At 42.5% G+C, this 20,367-nt stretch overlaps 1 protein-coding gene across 1 annotated transcript in view; it reads right to left on the minus strand.

Moving 5' to 3' along the window:
- Positions 1 to 20,367, minus strand: part of LOC126183542 (myrosinase 1-like) — a 241,559-nt gene that overhangs the window by 193,035 nt on the left and 28,157 nt on the right. Inside the window, exon 3 of the mRNA XM_049925612.1 lies at positions 9,673 to 9,807. Coding sequence (XP_049781569.1) covers positions 9,673 to 9,807 — 135 coding nt within the window. The remainder of the gene's footprint in view (positions 1 to 9,672; positions 9,808 to 20,367) is intronic.

A 20,367-nucleotide genomic window follows, 5' to 3' on the forward strand; every position in this document is an offset into this window, starting at 1 on the left:
ATATTTAAGCGACTAAGATTACAAGATCAGAGTTTAATGTATCCATTGGAAATGTGAAATACTGGTACATTAATACCCGGCGTAGCCGCCAGAATTGAAGCATGCAAACATGCATGTATTGTGATGTACAGGTACCGGACGTCAGTCTGCGCAATGGATTTCCATGCCTGTGTCACTTGGTCGGTCAATGCACGGACGGTTGATGCTGTTTTTGGAAGACGCTGGAGTTGTCGTCCGATGATGTCCCCTATGCGCTTTATTGCACACAGATATGGCGATCCAGAAGGCCAAGGAAACGTGTGGACACTCTGTAGAGCACGTTGGGTTACAACAGCGGTACGTGAGCGACCGTTGCTCTGTTGCAACACACCCCCTGGAATGTTGTTCGTGAATGACAGCACAATAGGTCGAATCACCAAACTGACGTACAAATTTGCAGTCAGGGTGTGTGGGATAGCCATGGGAGTACTCTAGTACGAGTACGAAATCGCATCCCAGACCAAAACTCCATGTATAGGTCCAGTGTGTGTAGCATGCAGACAGATTGGTTGCAGGCCCTCAACTGGCATCCTACTTACCAACACACGACCATAACTGCCAGCGAGGGAGTACCAGCTTTAATCAGAATACACAACACACTTCCACCCTACCCTCTAATCAGCTCTCGCTTGACTTCACTGAAGCCGCAAGTGGGCCGTGGTTTGGGGTCAGCGTGTAACATCACAATCGATTGTGAGCAATCGGCACAGTACAACTTTATTTAAGAAGCGTTTACTCGTTACTAGTTAAATTCTTTGGATCATTGGAGGGAGGTGGTACGTTCTGATGTATAAATTGTTCAACGTAACGCTACGGTCGCAGGTTCGACCCTCCCTCGGACATGGATGTGTGTGATGTCCTTAGGTTAGTTAGGTTTAAGTAGTTCTAAGTTCTAGGGGACTGATGACCTCAGAAGTTAAGTCCTAGGTGACTGATGACCTCAGAAGTTAAGTCCCATAGTGCTCAGAGCCATTTGAACCATTTGTTCAACGTAACAGTGTGCTTAAATAATGGAGTTTTATTAAATATGTTTCTTTATGTATGAGAAACTGCAGTGTAAAAACTGATTCATACTTAGGGATTTTGTATTGTATGATATACATCTACATCTACATCTACATGATTACTCTGCAATTCACATTTAAGTGCTTGGCAGAGGGTTCATCGAACCACAATCATACTATCTCTCTACGATTCCACTCCCGAACAGCGCGCGGGAAAAACGAACACCTAAACCTTTCTGTTCGAGCTCTGATTTCTCTTATTTTATTTTGATGATCATTCCTACCTATGTAGGCTGGGCTCAACAAACTATTTTCGCATTCGGAAGAAAAAGTTGATGACTGAAATTTCGTAAATAGATCTCGCCGCGACGAAAAACGTCTTCGCTTTAATGACTTCCATCCCAACTCGCGTATCATATCTGCCACACTCTCTCCCCTATTACGTGATAATACAAAACGAGTTGCCTTTCTTGCACCCTTTCGATGTCCTCCGTCAATCCCACTTGGTAAGGATCCCACACCGCGCAGCAATATTCTAACAGAGGACGAACGAGTGTAGTGTAAGCTGTCTCTTTAGTGGACTTGTTTCATCATCTAAGTGTCCTGCCAATGAAACGCAACCTTTGGCTCGCCTTCCCCACAATATTATCTATGTGGTCTTTCCAACTGAAGTTTTCGTAGTTTTAACACCCAGGTACTTAGCTGAATTGACAGCCTTGACAATTGTACTATTTATCGAGTAATCGAATTCCAACAGATTTCTTTTGGAACTCATGTGGAACCCAGGTCATTTATATAGATCAGGAACAGCAGAGGTCCCAGGACGCTTCCCTGGGGAACACCTGATATCACTTCAGCTTTACTCGATGATTTGCCGTCTATTACTACGAACTGCGACCTTCCTGACAGGAAATCACGAATCCAGTCGCACAACTGAGACGATACCCCATAGGCCCGCAGCTTGATGAGAAGTCGCTTCTGAGGAACGGTGTCAAAAGCTTTCCGGAAATCTAGAAATACGGAACCATCTTCAGATCCCCTGTCGATAGTGGCCATTACTTCGTGCGAATAAAGAGCTAGCTGCGTTGCACAAGAACGATGTTTTCTGAAACCATGCTGATTACATATCTATAGATCGTTCCCTTCGAGGTGATTCATAATGTTTGAATACAGTATATGCTCCAAACCCCTACTGTAAACCGACGTCAATGATATAGGTCTGTAGTTCGATGGATTACTCCTACTACCCTTCTTAAACACTGGTGCGACCTGCGCAATTTTCCAGTCCGTAGGTACAGATCTATCGGTGAGCGAGTGGTTGTATATGATTGCTAAGTAGGGAGCTATTGTATCAGCGTAATCTGAAAGGAACCTAATCGGTATACAATCTGGACCTGAAGACTTGCCCGTATCAAGCGATTTGAGTTGCTTCGCAACCCCTAAGGTATCTACTTCTAAGAAACTCATGCTAGCAGCTGTTCGTGTTTCAAATTCTGGAATATTCCATTCGTCTTCCTTGGTGAAGGAATTTCGGAAAACTGCGTTCAATAACTCCACTTTAGTGGCACAGTCGTCGGTAATAGTACCATCGGCACTGCGCAGCGAAGGTACTGACTGCATCTTGCCGCCTGTGTACTTTACATACGACCAGAATTTCTTCGGATTTTCTACCAAATTTCGAGACAATGTTTCGTTCTGGAACCTATTAAGGGCATCTCGCATTGAAGTCCGTGCCAAATTTCGCTCTGCCGAAGTGGTTTGGCACGCAAAGAAAAGGTGGAAGTGGCGGTCAGGCTGGGCTGGAAGCGAGAGAGCAGTTGCGGAGTCAACACCGCAGGTGCCGAGTGAGGCGTTCGGTATCCTGATCTATGATGGAACGGCCCCGAAATGAAATAGAGCAATGATCCACTAGAGGAGGGGCCAGGTAGCCACTACGTGCTCGCCACCGCTATTGCGCCACTGCTCCAACATCTTCAGGAGGTTAGAACTGTATATCAGTATGAACCAGTGTGTTTGTGTGTGTTTAATTTTGCAATAATAATCCAAGTGTTACAAAAGCTGGTATTTGAACCATGAAATTTTCCTCTTCAATCAATCAAGCAGGGTCCTTTGCTCAAAATACTTACGTGCGAGTATCCTGTTTGTGAAAGACTGATATCAATATATTTTATTTTACTTTGAATTTATGAAAAGTTCCAATTTATTTTGAATAGCTTCTAATTTACCAGTGTCATTAGTTAAAGTGTAGGAACATTAAGACTGTCAGTGAAAACTACTTACTTCACGAGTAATATAAGCGGCACATAATATTTACCTGATGAAAAGTTTTTTAATTTGATATGAAATACTTCAATAGGCCAAATGGTTAGTACTAATGAATTTAAATGTGATTGGTTAAAATCACTTGCTTCACAAGTGATGAAAGAGACAGAAAAAATTGAAACCCTTTTGAGTATTTGTTTTAATTTGAACTTTCTTACCAATCTAGATAAAAATATTGCGAGTGTATATTGTTTTCAAGCTTTGAGGGCTAAATGATCTTAAGTGGGAATGTAGTTCAGCATTTATTATAATGCAAGGATTTTCTGTAAAGTGTGCTTATTTGTGGATATAGGAGTGGTCAGTTTGTAGGCTTCCACTATAATATTTAATAACAGAAAAACGCATACTGAAAGCATGTTCTTGTTAATGTACCTAAAACATTGACAAAGTGGAATACATATGAAATGTGAGTATTGTGAACGCTATTGCATTTGTGATATGTATAAGTGTGTTAACCTAAATTCAACTCTGGTCAGATGCTATTTAGTCTCGTGTTAGTCTTTGAGAATTTTTTTTGTGCTGATTTATTTAAAGACTGAAGTAGTGATTGTATTTAGCATGGAAAAAGTCTATATTTTGTTTCTGGGAATGCTAGTCTATGCAATTGAGTGCTACTGCTACCCACTGTGTAGTTTCGTCTGGTTATTGGTGGTGTTCATTGCACTTTCCTGAGAAAGAATCTATGAAAGTCACTTTTGAAAGAGTGTATGCAAATCCATTGAAAATGTTTTCACGTTATTATGCCTAATTAGGCTGGCGACCGTTTATTATTTCATTTACGTTAAATCTGTTACTGTAATTTCTTACAAAAATTCAAGTCCTTTTAATTTCTACCAATAGCCATAGTTACGAATTTCAGGTTCGATTTCCTCTATCCTTTAGGTTAATGCACGGTCAATGCAAAAATCCTCCCAGAGGGTAACACTTACTGCAGGTTTAGGCCATATTTGGCAATCATCAGGCAGTTATAGTGTTATACGTGGCTCCTGGTGACAGAGTTGAGAATGTTGTCACTGGGCAAACCGCATGCCGGTGTGATACTTGAGGCTTAACTGTGAAGCGTTAGTTTTATAAGTGGAAGGTACGCTATAGGGCGTCTGGCTCGAAGTTATCCTTCAAATAAACGATTCATTGTGTAACTGCGGTGCCAACTGCTACTCAAGTTGTTGCTGCAGATGCAGTACGATGCTCCAGATCCACACGACGAACACGATCGTCTTCCCTCTCGGCTGTGCCAATTGGCCCTCTGAAGCCCGGTCTCCTTGCGGCCGAACATTCTCGTGACCATCGTTGCCAGCAATCATATACAGTGGTTACATCACTGTCAAATCGTTATGCAATGTCGCAGACGAAACATCCAGTATCTCATAGCCCTATTACACGGCCCCGTTCAAACTCACTGAGGTTTTATGGCGTCGATTTCGCTTTAAAGGCATTCTTGGCTAACAACTCGCCACGTCCAGTCTCAAAGGTACGTAAAGCTTACGACCGTGAATGCGTATTTAAAGCATACCTGATCCGCATCCTCATAATGGCGCTACTAGCGCCAAGGATGCGTAATTTTAACAGCCAAAATCTTTCAGATGCAGAAACACGCCTATCAACTATCGTTATGTCGCACAATTTCTTCTTGGTGTTACGATTCTTCTTCTGTCATCGTATCTTTGACAGTTTCATATACGCTACTCTATCCTGTGCAAGCCCCTTCATTTTCGAGTAACTACTGCAACTTACAGCCTTCTGAATATGCTTACTGTATTCATATCTTGGTCTCTTTCTACGATTTTTACCCACACCTCCTCCCCCACGATTCCCTCGAGTACTATTGCTGATCTCTTGATGTCTCACAAAATGTCCTACCAACCGATCCGTTCTTATAGTCAGGTTGTGCCACAAATTTCTTTACAATGAAATGAACACCCTTAGCTGCTTACAGGCGTTGACATACGTCAACGGGGACAGATGAAAATGTGTGCCCCGACCGGGACTCGAATCCGGGATCTCCTGCTTACATGGCAGACGCTCTATCCATCTGAGCCACCGAGGACACAAAGGATAGCGCGACTGCAGGGAATTATCTCTGTCACGCCTCCCGCGAAACCCACATTCTCATCGTATTGTCCCGCACTACATTCGCAGTGCCCCCGCCCATTATACTCATTACTCGCGGCGCGTTGCCGATTCCATCTTAGTAAATATATAGTTAAGGCACACCGGCCACTTGACCATCTTCTTCTTCTGTGCGAACGCACAAACAGTGCCGGAACTCTTACGGGAATCAGTGCCAGAGATAAATCCCTGCAGTCGCGCTATCCTCTGTGCCTTCGGTGTCTCAGATAGATACAGCGTCTGCCATGTAAGGAGGAGATCCCGGGTTCGAGTCCCGGTCGGGCACACATTTTCATCTCTCCCCGTTGACGTATGTCAACCCCTGTAAGCAGCTTAGGGTGTTCATTTCATTGTAATTTCATTCTAACGAGCTGCTTGGTCACCGATGGTAAACAAATTTTTTTTCTCTCCTGTCCTATTCAGTACCTCCCCATCAGTTATCTACCCATTTAGTCTTCACCACTTTTCTGTGGCAACATATTTCAGAAGCTTCTATTCTCTTCTTGTCTAAACTGTTTATCGTCCATGTTTCACTTTCATAAATGGCTACTCTCCAGACAAATATTTTCAGAAAAGTCTTCCCAATAATTAAACCTATACGCTACGTTAACAAATTGCTTTTCTCCAGAAATGCTTTCCTAGCCATTACCAGTCTATATTTTATATCCTCTCTCTTCAACGATCGTCAATTATTTTGCTGCCCAAACTCACTTACTACTTTGTCTGATTTCCTAATCTAATTTTCTCAGCATCACCTGATTTATTTCGACTACATTCAATTATCCTCGTTTTGCATTTGTTGATTTTCTTCTCATATGCTCCTTTCAAGACCTTTTCCATGCCATTCAGCTACTCTTCCTAGTCCTTTGCTGTCTCAGAGGATTACAATGTCATTGACAAACTTCAAAGTTTTTATTTCTTCTCCTTGAACATTAATTACTACTTCAATTCTTTTGTTTCCTTTACTGCTTGCTCAGTGTGCAGATAGAAAACATCAGGGATAGGCTACAACCCTGTCTCACTCCCTTCTCAAGCACTGCTTCCCTTTCGAGCTCCTCGACTCCTATAACTGCCATCTGGCTTCTGTACAAATTGTAAATAGCCTTTTGCTCCCTGGATTTTAACCCTGCCACCTCTAGAATTCGAAAGAGAGTATACCAGTCAAAATTGTCAGATGCTTTATCTAAATGTGCAAATGCTATAAACGTAGGTTTGCCTTTCCTTAACTTATCTTCCATGAGAAGTCGTAGGGTCAGTATTGCCTCTCGTGTTCCTACATTTCTCCGGAATCCAAACTGATCTTCCCCTAGTCAGCTTCTACCAGTTTTTCTATTCTTCTGTAAAGAATTAGTGTTAGTATTTTGCAACCGTAACTTATTAAACTGATAGTTTGGTAGTTTTCAAACATGTCAGCACCTGCTTTCTTTGGAACTGGAGTTATTATATTCTGCTTGAAGTGTGAGGGTATTTCGCCTGTCTCATACATCTTGCTCACAAGATGGAAGGGTTCTGTCGTGGCTGGCTCTCCCAAGGCTATCAATAGTACTAATGGATTGTTGTTTACTCCTGGGGCCTAGTTCCATCTTAGATATTTCAGAGCTTTATCAATGTCTTTTCGCAGTATCAAATCTTCCTCTCAGCGTCACCTACGTTCTCTTGCATTTCCATAATATTGCCCTCAAGTGCGTCTCCGTTACGTAGACCCTCTATATAATCCTTGAACCTTTCTGCTTCCCTTCTTTGCCTGGGACTGGTTTTGCATCTGAGTTCTTGATATTCGTGCAGGTGGTTCTCTTTTCTCCCAAGGTCTCTTTAATTTTGCTGTAGGCGGCATCTGTCTTTCCCCTAGTGATACATGCTTCTCAACCCTTACAGAATATATTACCTCAAATATGAGTGTGTACTACAAATGCAATAAAGAACGGCAAAGAGATATGCACACAACGCGAGTTTAGAGCAGCCTGAAGGCCACGTAACTAAAGTATAGAAATAAAGCATTTATTTTTTACTAATAGATCAGACAACTACACACAAAGACTTTTTGTATATAGTATACAGTGTTTAAAGGCTGCAACAATTTCTTAATGCTCCAGAATGTCGTTAATAAAACTCATGAAGTGCATACGGGTTCGATCTACAGGACCATCACAAGCCTGATAATGGCCTCGTACGCCAAAGTCCTGTTAAGTAAATAAATTAATAATACAGAACATCCATAGTTGGCTCTGAGCACTATGGGACTTAACATCTGAGGTCATCAGTCCCCTAGAACTTAGAACTACTTAAACCTAACTAACCGAAGGACATCACACACATCCATGCCTGAGGCAGGATTCGAACCTGCGACCGTAGCAGTCGCGCGGTTCCAGACTGAAGCGCCTAGAACCGCTCGGCCATTCCGGCCGGCGAACATCCATAGTTTCATACTTCCCATTTATAATAATAAAGTTATTCTGCAAAGCAGCAACGGAAGAATTTATTACCTTGAATTATATTTTCCTCCCTGACTTAATTAACACGTACGACACTCAGCGAGATTAGCAACGTGCTAACTCATTGCGTATCGTATTTTTTTCGCTTGAAGGAGTATGAAAGTATTAGAGAAATAGCCACACTCAGAAAGTATAAACTTTTTTCATTTCCATGTCATTAATATGGTACATGAGTGCACAGCTTGCCTTGGAGTACTGAATGGTCTCCGCAAATGAATTGGAGAGAAACCTAGTCTGACCAAAATGTCGACCATAGTGTTTATCAAGATGCTTCTTAGGTATGTAGCATTTACGAATTAAATTAATCGCATATGAACCGCATTACTCACGAGATACCTTCTGTGGAGTAGTTGAGTTAGATCTGGAACTTACTGAACCTTCAGGGAAAGGGTGACTCTAACATATGACTGTGATTAAAGTATCAACGATACTTTCCTTCAGAAGAAAAAACCTACACGCAGCATCATCCACGGCTGGAAGGAGTGATGAAGTAACTTCTCTCAAAGGAAATGACCGGCGCTAGGGGCCTTTCTGCAATGAAGTCAACTCGTGCTTACGTGGGCTGTAATAGGGATGCAAATTTTACTTAGCATTGTTGAAAAAAACCATCCTGAAACTTATCTTAAGACATCGAGGAAAACGACGGATGGCAGGAAGAGGATATCAAAAGTGAATCTAGTGCGCTATCTTAGCCATCACTTCACTTTGCTCGGTATGATCTCTGAGAAAAACATTGTTCATTCAAATTATTTCATCCTGGATTACATTGGGAAGGATATTCATAAAATGGAACGAGAAATACTTTTCATAAAATTACTGATAAACTTTCTACCTGCAGCTCCTGCTTTTAATAATAGTTGTCTCATATAATAATGAGTTTTTAGCTTGATATGTATGAGTTGCAGCAAAACATTCTGTGTTCGATAGCAACAATAATTTTTCATAGGCAACCTGAATGTTTACTTTTTACAATTCTTATAAAATGCACAAGCATTTATTTCGAACTTTGATAGATTTCGGAAGAAACTAAAAATATTTAAATTCGAGGTAACTGAAATTAGAGGAGCAGCAGACATTCAAGTGTAAAGGAAGCAAAAGACATTCAAGTGTAAAGGAAGTAAAAACATAGTTGCTGAAAAAGTCTTTAGAATAATTAACGTTGTTTAACTACGATCGGTGATGAAATACCTATTAAACCAATGCGAAATGGGCTAAATGCATTTGTCGAGTCATCTGTAGACAAGGGTTGGTGAGAACACAACGTTATTACTTGGGTCAGAAAATAGAAAGAGGCTGAAATACCTTAACAGAACACGAGAGAGAGATTGTAAAAGATAAGAGAACAGGGAAAAAGCAAACTAATGTCTTAAGAGAAAGTTTTTCTCAGTGCATAAGAAGAGGAGTGCAACGTATTGAATTCCCTGTTACTTCTTTCTTTAGATTTCATCGCACTCATATGGGAAGCGGAATTCCGCTCGGTTTAATGTGGGTGTAATGATAAATGTATGAGGTCGTTAGGCGCAGGGAGCGGTGACTGCCTTGTTGGAATTCTGGTCGCAAAGACGTATTAATTATATCACTGTTAAAACAATTCAGATAAGTGAAATTAATGAAAGACATGATAGGCATTATGTGGCTGTCTATTACATTCAAAATATCTACCGTATAAACGGTTTGTAACGACTGCCAACTTTTATGTGACTTACCATCGGCTGGATGTCGTTCTCCAAAAGTTCGGCTATAAGTTTTCTGTAATAATCGATTCCTTTTTGGTTGATTGAAGTTATTGTTCCATTTGGAAGTATCCTTGACCATGAGATGGAGAAGCGATACATCTTTGCCTAGAAAGAAAAATAATAATTATTACGCATATGGGGAACAGTCGGCTACAAATATTGTTCATTTCATACGTTCCTTCAGCCAATTTCTTTGTCGTCCAATTTGTGAATTAATCTTAGATTCTACATATGTTGCTAACAAGAACACAGTAAAACGTCGGACATTATAGGGGCTATATACTTCTACCTCAGATATTTTTCTGCGAATGGATGTTTTTCGCGACATACTAATGCAGCGGATGCCTTCTGGTTTCCAACCGCCTAATATCGCTCTACGCGTGGTCATGACGTTTCGGGGCGTTATGTGCCGAGAAATTCAAGATAATTCCACTCCAACACTTTCATTTTTTGCTCGTTATTAATACGAATCCACGTGTTCTGTACCTAAGGCTTCACAATTACATACAAGTGGTTCGTAATTTGTTATTCGTGATAGCCTCATTCGATATAAAGCGTGTAGTGCAAACTGAAAGTAAGGCGCTTTGTACAATTTGGAACAGAAATTTCACGTAAACGCAGCGCTGGTGCCTCATCTGGGATAAAATAGTTTTTAAAATTTTTAGCACACATAACAGCAGTTTTACTGGCTTGCGGTTCACATTATCGTTCACCGCCCATAGCTATTTAAACCTTCTTTTAAATGTCCACTCAGCGGTTAACGTATCACAGGAAAGATTAAAGCCATCGAGCGAGGTGGTGCAGTGGATAGAACACTGGACTCACATTCGGGAGGACGACGGTTCAAACCCGTGTCCAACTGGTCTTAATTAAGTTTTCTGTGAGGTCCCTAAATGGCTTCAGGCAAATTCCGGGATAGTTCCTCTGAACGGACACAACCGATCCCTGATCCTGATGAGAGCGACGACCTCGCAATTTGGTCCCCTCCTCCAAAACATGATACTTTACAACTGATAATTTGCTAAATACGTTTTCACAATTTTTAATGCTAATTAGAGGCCCTAGAGTAAATTTGTTGCAATTTCACATTGTATAAGGAGCAGTTAAATGAAACGAGACAGATGGAGAAAGTAAGTAAACTGTTTATTATTTCAAAGGCAATCGCCATTAATGTTGAAATATACACCTTACTGTGATACAAAACGGTCAATGCCTTCAAGGAAAAATATTTCAATTGCCTACGGAAACATGGTTGTACGCAGGCCAGCACCTCTTCTTCCGAAATAAGTTGACGACGGCAAATGTCTTTCTTCAGTGCCCCAAAACGATGGAAATCGCATGGCGAGAGATTGGAACTGTGTAGAGGTTGTGTAAGGGCTTCCCAGCGCAATTTCTGAATCGTAGTCAAAGTAGCAGCCACCCCAGCTCCCGGAAAGTCAAGATAACCTTCTTGTTTGAGTGCAAGGATCCGCGGTCATTGACATCCTGGGACACGGTGCCACAACTTACGCGCAGTGTTACGTGGACACTTTGCAAAAACTGAATTTCACCTTCAAGTCCACACGCTAAGGACTGTTGACGGATGGGATCATTGTGTTGCAAGATAATGCCTGCAAACATGTTGCCAGGGAGTTTCGACAACGCTGCAGACATTTTGCTGGAAAGTCTTTATACGTCTTCCACATAGTCCCTATCTCTCCCCATCTCGATAGTTTTAGAGAACTGAAGAAAGACATTAGTGGCAGTCCATTTGCTTCTGACAAAGAAGTCATGCCTGGATTCAATCACTGATCCGTAGGCTACAGCAAACATTTCTCCATGAAGACAGTGAGCGTCTCCTCTCACAGCGGGATAAATGTATCAACAGCTATGGCGATTACTTTTGAAATAGTAAACAGTTTACTTACACTACTGGCCATTAAAATTGCTACACCACGAAGAGGACGTACTACATACGCGAAATTTAACCGACAGGAAGAAGATGCTGTGATATGCAAATAATTAGCTTCTCAGAGCATTCACACAAGGTTGGCGCCGGTGGCGACACCTACAACGTGCTGACATGACGAAAGTTTCCAATCGATTTCTCATACACAAACGGCAGTTAACCGGCGTTGCCTGGTGAAACGTTGTTGTGATGCCTCGTGTAAGGAGGAGAAATGCGTACCATCAAGTTTCCGACTTTGATAAAGGTCGGACTGTAGCCTATCACGATTGTGGTTTATCGTATCGCGACATTGCTGCTCGCGTTGGTCAAGATCCAATGACTGTTAGCATAATATGGAATCGCTGGGTTCAGGAGAGTAATACGGAACGCCGTGCTGGATCCCAACGGCCTCATATCACTAGCAGTCAAGATGACAGGCATCTTATCCGCGTGGCTGTAACGGATCGTGCAGCCACGTCTCGATCCGTGAGTCAACAGATGGGGACGTTTGCGAGAAAACAACCATCTGCACGAACAGTTCGACGACGTTTGCAAAAGCATGGAGTATCAGCTCGGAGACCACGGCTGCGGTTACCCTTAACGCTGCATCATAGACAGGGGCGCCTGCGATGGTGTACACAACGACGAACCTGGGTGCACGAATGGAAAAACGTCATTTTTTCGGATGAATCCAGGTTCTGTCTACAGCATCATGATGGTCGTATCCGTGTTTGGCGACATCGCGGTGAAGGCACATTGGCAGCGTGTATTCGTGATCGCCATACTGGCGTATCACCCGGCGTGATGGTATTGGGTGCTATTGGTTACGTCTCGGTCACCTCTTGTTCGCATTGACGGCACTTTGAACAGTGGACTTTACATTTCAGATGTATTACGAGCCGTGGCTTTATCCTTCATTCGATCCCTGCGAAACCATACATTTCAGCAAGATAATGCACGACCGCATGTTTCAGGTCCTGTACGGGACTTTCTGGATACAGAAAATGTTCGACTGCTGCCCTGCCAGCACATTCTCCGGAGAAAATGTCTGGTCAATGGTGGCCGAGCAACTGGCTCGTCACAATACGCCAGTCACTACTCTTGATGAACTGTGGTATCGTGTTGAAGCTGCATGGGCAGCTGTACCTGTACACGCCATCCAAGCTCTGTTTGAATCAATGCCCAGGCGTATCAAGGCCGTTATTGCGGCCAGAGGTGGTTGTTCTGGGTATTGATTTCTCAGGATCTATGCACCCAAATTGCGTGAAAATGTAATCACATGTCAGTTCAAATATAATATATTTGTCCAATGAATACCCGTTTATCATCTGCATTTCTTCTTTGTGTAACAATTTTAATAGCCAGTAGTGTACTTTTCCTCATCTGTTTCGTTATCATTTGACTCCTCATTTTACCGGTATCTGCTGTCGCCGAATGAGGCGTCGCAGTTAATAAGATATTCCATTTCCTCATTGCAACCGTCCGCAGCTTGTGGTCTAGTGGCTAGACCTCTGAATCAAGGGGTCCCAGGATCGATTCCCCGCCAGGCTGGGGATTTTCTCTGCCAGAGGAGTGGGTGTTTGTGTTGTCCTCATCATTTCATCATCATTCGTTACAGTGGCTAGATTGGACTGTGTACAGAAAAAATGGGCTGTGTAAAAATTGGGACTTCGTACGGGTGCTGATGACCGCGCGGTTGAGCACACCATAAATAAACATCATCATTATCATTGTCACCGGTACAGCGATCAGTGTAAGGTTTGCGATAAAAATTCAGTCTTGGTTGCGGAGGTTTTTATTTTCAAATTTCATTTATGCGTTTCGCCTCTGGTAGGCATTTTATGATTATCTACAATGCAAAAAAAATCCAAAAATAATTATAAGGTAGCGTCCTGATCTCTTCTTGTTCAGAAACGTACTCTACCGGAAAAGATTTATGTAAACTTACAGAAACTGGAATTTGGGAAATTTGTCGTAAGGTCTTATGGGACCAACCTGCTGAGGTCATCGGCCTCTAAGCTTTACGCACTACTTAATCTAACTTACACTAAGGACAACACACGCATGCACGCCCGAGGGTGAACTCGAACCTCCGACGGGGGCAGCCGCGCGGACCGTGACAAGGCGCCCTAGACCGTGCGCCACACGAGGCACAAAACCGGTCACGGCGCAGGCCGTACGTTAAATGATTGCACGAGGCGTATACATCGGTAAAACGCGACTGGGTTATCAGAAAGTTGAAAATCCCCAATGCGTATCTTGTGCGTTCTTGAAAAGAAAGAACCGGAACGATGAAAAACTGCGGTGATAAATTTTAAGGTTTGATAAACTGTAAGAGATAATTATATTTGAATAGGGTGGCTTAGGAGACCGGGAAAATAATTACCGAAAAATCCTTTAATTACCTTACTCTTCGCCGTGCATATAGGATGCCGCGCAAGTTAGGAACAGGCGCAAAGCAGAACTTCATGTAGCGGGAACACAACATCTATGTGCGGTCCCGCTGACAAACATAGAATGCGGAAAAATATAGTAATCGGGCCTCGAGTGGAAGTAGTGCGGTAGAATCAGACAGATGGCGTTGGCTAGTCTTTACATTGCCCATTGCACTCATATACAGAACGTAACTGAAGTTATAAATCTCAACAGTTCCTAGGCAATATGTCTTTTGACCTAGCCAACCTGTTCTGGAGTACAGACAAGCCTATAGCTTTCGCTGACGGTATCAATTTATGACATCAACTTCATAATGAACAGGCACAGACAAGTTCAAATGGTTCAAATGGCTCTGAGCACTATGGGACTCAACTTCTGAGGTCATTAGTCCCCTAGAACTTAGAACTAGTTAAACCTAATTAACCTAAGGACATCACACACATCCATGCCCGAGGCAGGATTCGAACCTGCGACCGTAGCGGTCTCGCCGTTCCAGACTGCAGCGCCTAGAACCGCACGGCCAAAAAAAAAAAAATGGTTCAAATGGCTCTGAGCACTATGGGACTTAACATCTGAGGTCATCAGTCCCCTAGAACTTAGAACTACTAACTAACCTAAGGACATCACACACATCCATGCCCGAGGCAGGATTCGAACCTGCGACCGTAGCAGTCCCGCGGTTCCGGACTGAGCGCCTAGAACCGCTAGACCACCGCGGCCGGCCGCACGGCCGATTCGGCCGGCCACAGTCAAGTATTTATGATAAGTCGGGATATTAGACATTAGAATATACACAGTGCAGTGCTAAATATGTTAGAAAAACGGGAAGTATATTTAAAACCACGATCCAGGAACACCTTCTCACAAAAAGACTGCAGATAAAACAACACTCATCATCAGCAGAACACTTAAAGGCATCTGGCCATTGCTGCCTACTATCAATAATTTGCAAATGTTGGATTTTGCGCATAAGAGACGGAAACTCGATTTACTTGAGGAATTTGCGATCGCTAAATGCACGTTTTGGTGCTGATGGCCTCCTGGATGGTCAGCCGATCATAAAAAATCAATCATGTGTATTGATATAATGATGTTCCTTCTTAAAGAAATTTAGCCTCATTTCTGTGAAGTACGCACGTACCTCTTTTGTTATTTGTTTGAGTTCTTTATCTTTAAAGCATAATTTAACTCTCTTTTTTTTTATTTATGACGATATTTTCATAGGGTATATATCGGACAGATGCCGGTTAACTTAACTCTTACTTTTTGGGCTGTCACTTTAGAAATTATGAACACTGGGTTTTATAAGGCAATTTATGTTGTGTATATGAATTCGCTCCTGCACAGTGATAACGTATAGACTAGCCAGTGTCACCTGTCTGATTCTACAACACTACTTGCACTCGAGGTCCGATTCCCATACTTTTCCTCATTCTTTGTTTGTCAGCCGAGCAATTCATACATGTTGTACTCCCGATCAATTAACCTCTGCTGAGCATCTGTTTCTAACTTGTGTGGCGTCCTGAATGCATGGCAAAGAGTAAGATAATTAAGGTATTAGAGTAAGATAATTAATGGATTTTTCAGTACTGATTTTCACAGTCTCCTAAGCCGCCCTTTTCAAAACTAATTATATATTCGAGTTTATCGATCATTAAATTTTTTCGCAGCATTTTTTCATCGTTCCGGTTCTTTTCAGGAGCCCACTTTACAGGGTTGGGAATTTTCAACCTCCCAATCGCATTCTGCCGATGTATTCGCATCGTGTAATAATTTTATGGTTGGCATGTGTCGTGACCAGTTTATGTAAGTTGGCATAATAACTTTTCCCGTTGAGTATATTTTTTCAAAGGATGCTATCAGAACGCTTCCTCATACCTATTTTTGCAATTTTTTGCATAGTAGATAATCAGAAGATGCCTACCACAGGCGAAACGCATCACTGAAATTTGATAATAAAAACTCAACCAAGACTGTATTATAGTTTTCCGGTTTTGGAAGTAGGAAGGTCAATATTTGACGGATGTAATGTACCCTGATATTTCTCTATAATATCAGGATCCTAAATTGACCAGGAAAAATGATGGCGTCCACAGAGCCATCACAACCTTTTGTTAGCTTTGCCCATGCTTGCATGGAGAGCTGAAGTGTTTCTGAATGTAGATAACAGTAATGGTGAATTTTTGTCGGGTGATCCGCCGACCGGTGTCGTCGTCATGTCGAAACTCCTCGAAACGTTCCTACAAGACGACGCCACCGCTCGGCTGTTCACCCGAGAAGATTTCATCGCTGGGATACACCGAGAAAGCCTGCAGTCACATAAATCACACACAAAATACACTGAAATTAAAAGTGAAAACACAGTTCGGGTCTTTACTAAAATCTGAGAAACTAAAAAAGGAAGACACCACCAACTTATTTCATAGCATAAATAAATCTTAACTTGCATTTCTACTTTGCTTATAGAAGTGTTTCAAAACAGATCAAAGTGCGGCAGTGGCCAGTGGCGTGGCATGTTCTGTGTGGCAAAGCTTCATCACGATATATGCCTGAGGGATGCTAATGGGGCAGAACGTGATCCCAACCGTCGTATGATGCAGTATGCCCTAACACAGCTATACGAAGGGACAGTAGATCGAAAAAGGCTACACACAGCTAAGAACCATTTTTTGACCGCATCTTTCCTAATAAGACTTGGTTTTCCAAATTTATGGCGTGGAGGGGATTCTTACCATCAATGTATGCGTCGTTACTTATTACAAATTATGACACCCTGGAAAATGTGATTTTAATTGGGCGTAGCAGTATATGGTTTCTCTATGGTAATCTTAGAGAGAAATTGTGTGAAAATTTTAGACTAGCGAACTTATCACGCCCTCTCTAATGCTTCCAGGGCTGACATCAGGAAGTCGCCTTACGAGGAGGTGATCAACACTTCTTTTTAATCGTGACGTTGTTACGCGACAGTTCTTGTGAAAACTACCATGTACCATAATCAGACTCCATTATATTAAAAATCCCATCCAATCCAAATCAGTTCCCAGTTAGAAATGAAATTAAAGTACGGCTAAGGTTAACACCAGTGAGTGCTACAGCTAACTACCAAATTTAGATATTAATTTCTCATTCCGGAGGAATTTTTAAATGTGTAGTTGGGAATCCCACCGACTACATGTTGAGGTGAGACCAGCAGAACATGGGGAGAGTGAGTCAGTGTCCGGCCATTAGAGGGGCCACAGACCTCTTCCAAGGACTGACACCGTCACTATGGCAGGGGAAGGAGAAGCCAGATAGGATCCAGGAGCAGTACATTGCATGCGGCCTCTGCTGGAGGGGCGCCGAGTGGTTTTGCGTCCTGAACGACGGAAAGCTATTGCGTACTGTTTTTAGCACGGGGAGTCCGCTGGCTTAAAAGAGATGCATTGTGAGATGAAAATTGTGGGAATTGCAGTATTGGTCTGTCCTATCCCCTTCATTCAGCACATATTCTGCGAAACGCTAGGCCCACGATGGTGAGACGGTAAGATCTTTAAAGTGGAGTTAGAGACGAGGCCATCCGGCTGTTTTGCGCTTAAGAACACGGCACCCACATCCGTCAGGCTGGTGCCAAGCTAACTGAATTGTAATTGACACTGTTAAGAAATAGTAAGAGCAGCTACCATTGGATAATGTAAATCACTTGTGTTTACATGGAGATGGCCTGGTTGGCTGAAACGCGAAACAAGACAGATGATGAGAGTCAGACATTGTCTGTTTCTGAGCTGCAGCACCAAAAACCTCCGCAGTTGGTTAATTATATTAAAATCGGGTATGTAAGGGAGTCAGCTGCATTGTTAGAATGGATCTGATTGGTCGGCACTCGGAAGAATCACTGTCGTTGATGAGCAAAATCATGAACAAGGCCCCAAAGGGATGGAGTAAAAATTAAGCTTGTGGCTGGGAGTGCTCTACAGAAATTTCTTCCATCCGAGACTCGCTAGGGAACGTCACAATCGAGAGAGGGATTTCGATTCTAGAGTTTGAGGGAGAGGAGCCTTCGGTGCAGGACGTAAGATTTAGAACGTTCAGCCACCACAGCGGCCACTCGTGGGTATCGATAACGCTAAGTACGGTGAAGTCTACAGTGAATTGTGATAATAGGTATTTTATACTTGGTTAATTCAGTAATTTGATGAACTCCCTATTTTTATCATCTTATAAGTCACGGCACACGTTTTCCACGTATGTTAGGGCCATCTCGGTTTAATAAATTAAATTCATTAATTTATCAGTTGTGCAACAACTGGAATTAAATTTACGCGACGTGCGCTCATAGGTAGCACACCGCGCCTAGTATACACGTCCACCGCGGCGCTCGGGGGCCACAGCACAGTTGCGACACCCGAAGCTGGGCTTATGAGAGCCCGAAACCGGTCGCGATGATAAAAGAAATTTGCAACTGAAGCGGTATTTTCATCCTCTGATATGGAGAGAGTTCGGTAAAGCCACACGGTACAGATCTTCCTGACATCCACAGGGGTATGGTGATGGTTCAGCCGAAACTTCACAACTTGTCTACCATTTCCGTAGATCAGCGTTGTTTCTTAACTTGACTCCAGCGTTATTCTTACTGACTGACTTGTCTCTGCAATTCCCTGAACCGTTTTCTCAATCATAAAGGCCAGGTTGCTTCATCATAACTTAAATATTCCGTTGTATGAAACATGTAAAACATGGGAAAGAGTTTCGCTAGCTTCCAAGGCAGTGGAAATTCATAGCCTTATTTCGATATTTATAAACACTGGCCACTTAATCAGGAGCTGTTCCTCTCGTCCACTTGTCCCTTTGCTTCGAAATTTGTGACAATTGCAGCACGAAATTCATTTTTTTCCCAAACGGACATAAGTTACACACATCCACAAACTCAGCAAGAGATTTACAAGCAATGAGAATTCAGCCCCATCATTACTTTTAGATCCGACAAATGGTGATGTGATTTCAAACATGCTTCATCCAGCAGCTAATCACTAACCAGGTAACTAAGGCATGCGCTTCTTATAACCCTTGAGTTTCCAGGTGTATCGACGGCAACCTTCGGCTTCTTCGGACAGTTAGGCATTAGTTTTACTGTCTTTGAACAGTTAAGAACACGATAAAAAGTATTGTACCATCTACAGGTAAAGTGTGTATGCAACATCATGTAAAAAACCGGTATTTCATTAAAACGATTTCACAGATTCTTTGATTACAAATGTATACAGTATTTATTTCCTGTAACTTGTACAAACAGATAAAGCTCAAGGATACATAACGAAGGGAGGAATAACTGATGTTATACTTACACTAGGGTGACAAAAGTCATGGTGTGCCTCTTTAATATCGTGTCGGATCTCCTTTCGCCCGAGTCGTGCATCAACTAGACGTGGCATGGAGTCACTAAGACATTGGAAGTCCCCTGCAAAAATATTGAGCCATGTTGCCTCTATAGCCGTCCATAATTTCGAAAGTGATGCCGGTGCAGGTTTTTGTGCAAGAACTGATGTCTCGATTATGTCTCATAAATGTTCGAACCGGTATCGTCACGAGCACAGGAGAAGCGCCGCACGCGGTGTTGTGCTGTTAAGCAAAGGCATTCGCTTCGGTCGTCTGCTGCCATAGCCCATTAAGACCAAATTTCGCCAAACTGTCTTACTGTATACGTTCGTCGTACGTCGTACATTGATTTCTGAGGTTATTTCAGCCAGTGATGCTTTTCCGTTAGCACTTACAACTCTATGCGAACACAACTGCTCTCGGTCGTTAAGTGAAGGCCGCCTGCCACTGCTTTGTCCGTGGTGAGAGGTAATGCTTGAAATTTGATATTCTCGGCAAACTCTTGACAATGTGAATCTCGGAATGCTGAATTCCCTAACGATTTCCGAGATAATATGTGCGTTTCGTTTAGCTCCAACTACCATTCCATGTCCAAATTCTGTTAATTCCCGTCGTGCGGCCATAATTACGTCGGAAACCTTTTCACATGAATCACTTGAGTAAAAATGACAGATCCGCCTATGCACTGCCCTTTTATACCTGGTGTAAGTGATACTACCGACATCTGCATGTGTGCATATCGCTGTTCCATGACTTTTTTTTTTCACCTGCGTGTAGTGTCGGAAAGAAAAAGTACACTGTATGCAGTTGGTAATAACATGAGTGCACATAAAAACTTACAGGTAGATAATAGTGGTATCTAGAGAACGATTTCACTATTATGTTACATACTTTGAGGGACGATGGAGAAGGTTAAATGTATCAATGTGAAGTAAGGGACCCTGGTCCTG

Source organism: Schistocerca cancellata, chromosome 4, assembly GCF_023864275.1.
Source record: "Schistocerca cancellata isolate TAMUIC-IGC-003103 chromosome 4, iqSchCanc2.1, whole genome shotgun sequence".
NCBI classification, from domain to species: domain Eukaryota; kingdom Metazoa; phylum Arthropoda; class Insecta; order Orthoptera; family Acrididae; genus Schistocerca; species Schistocerca cancellata.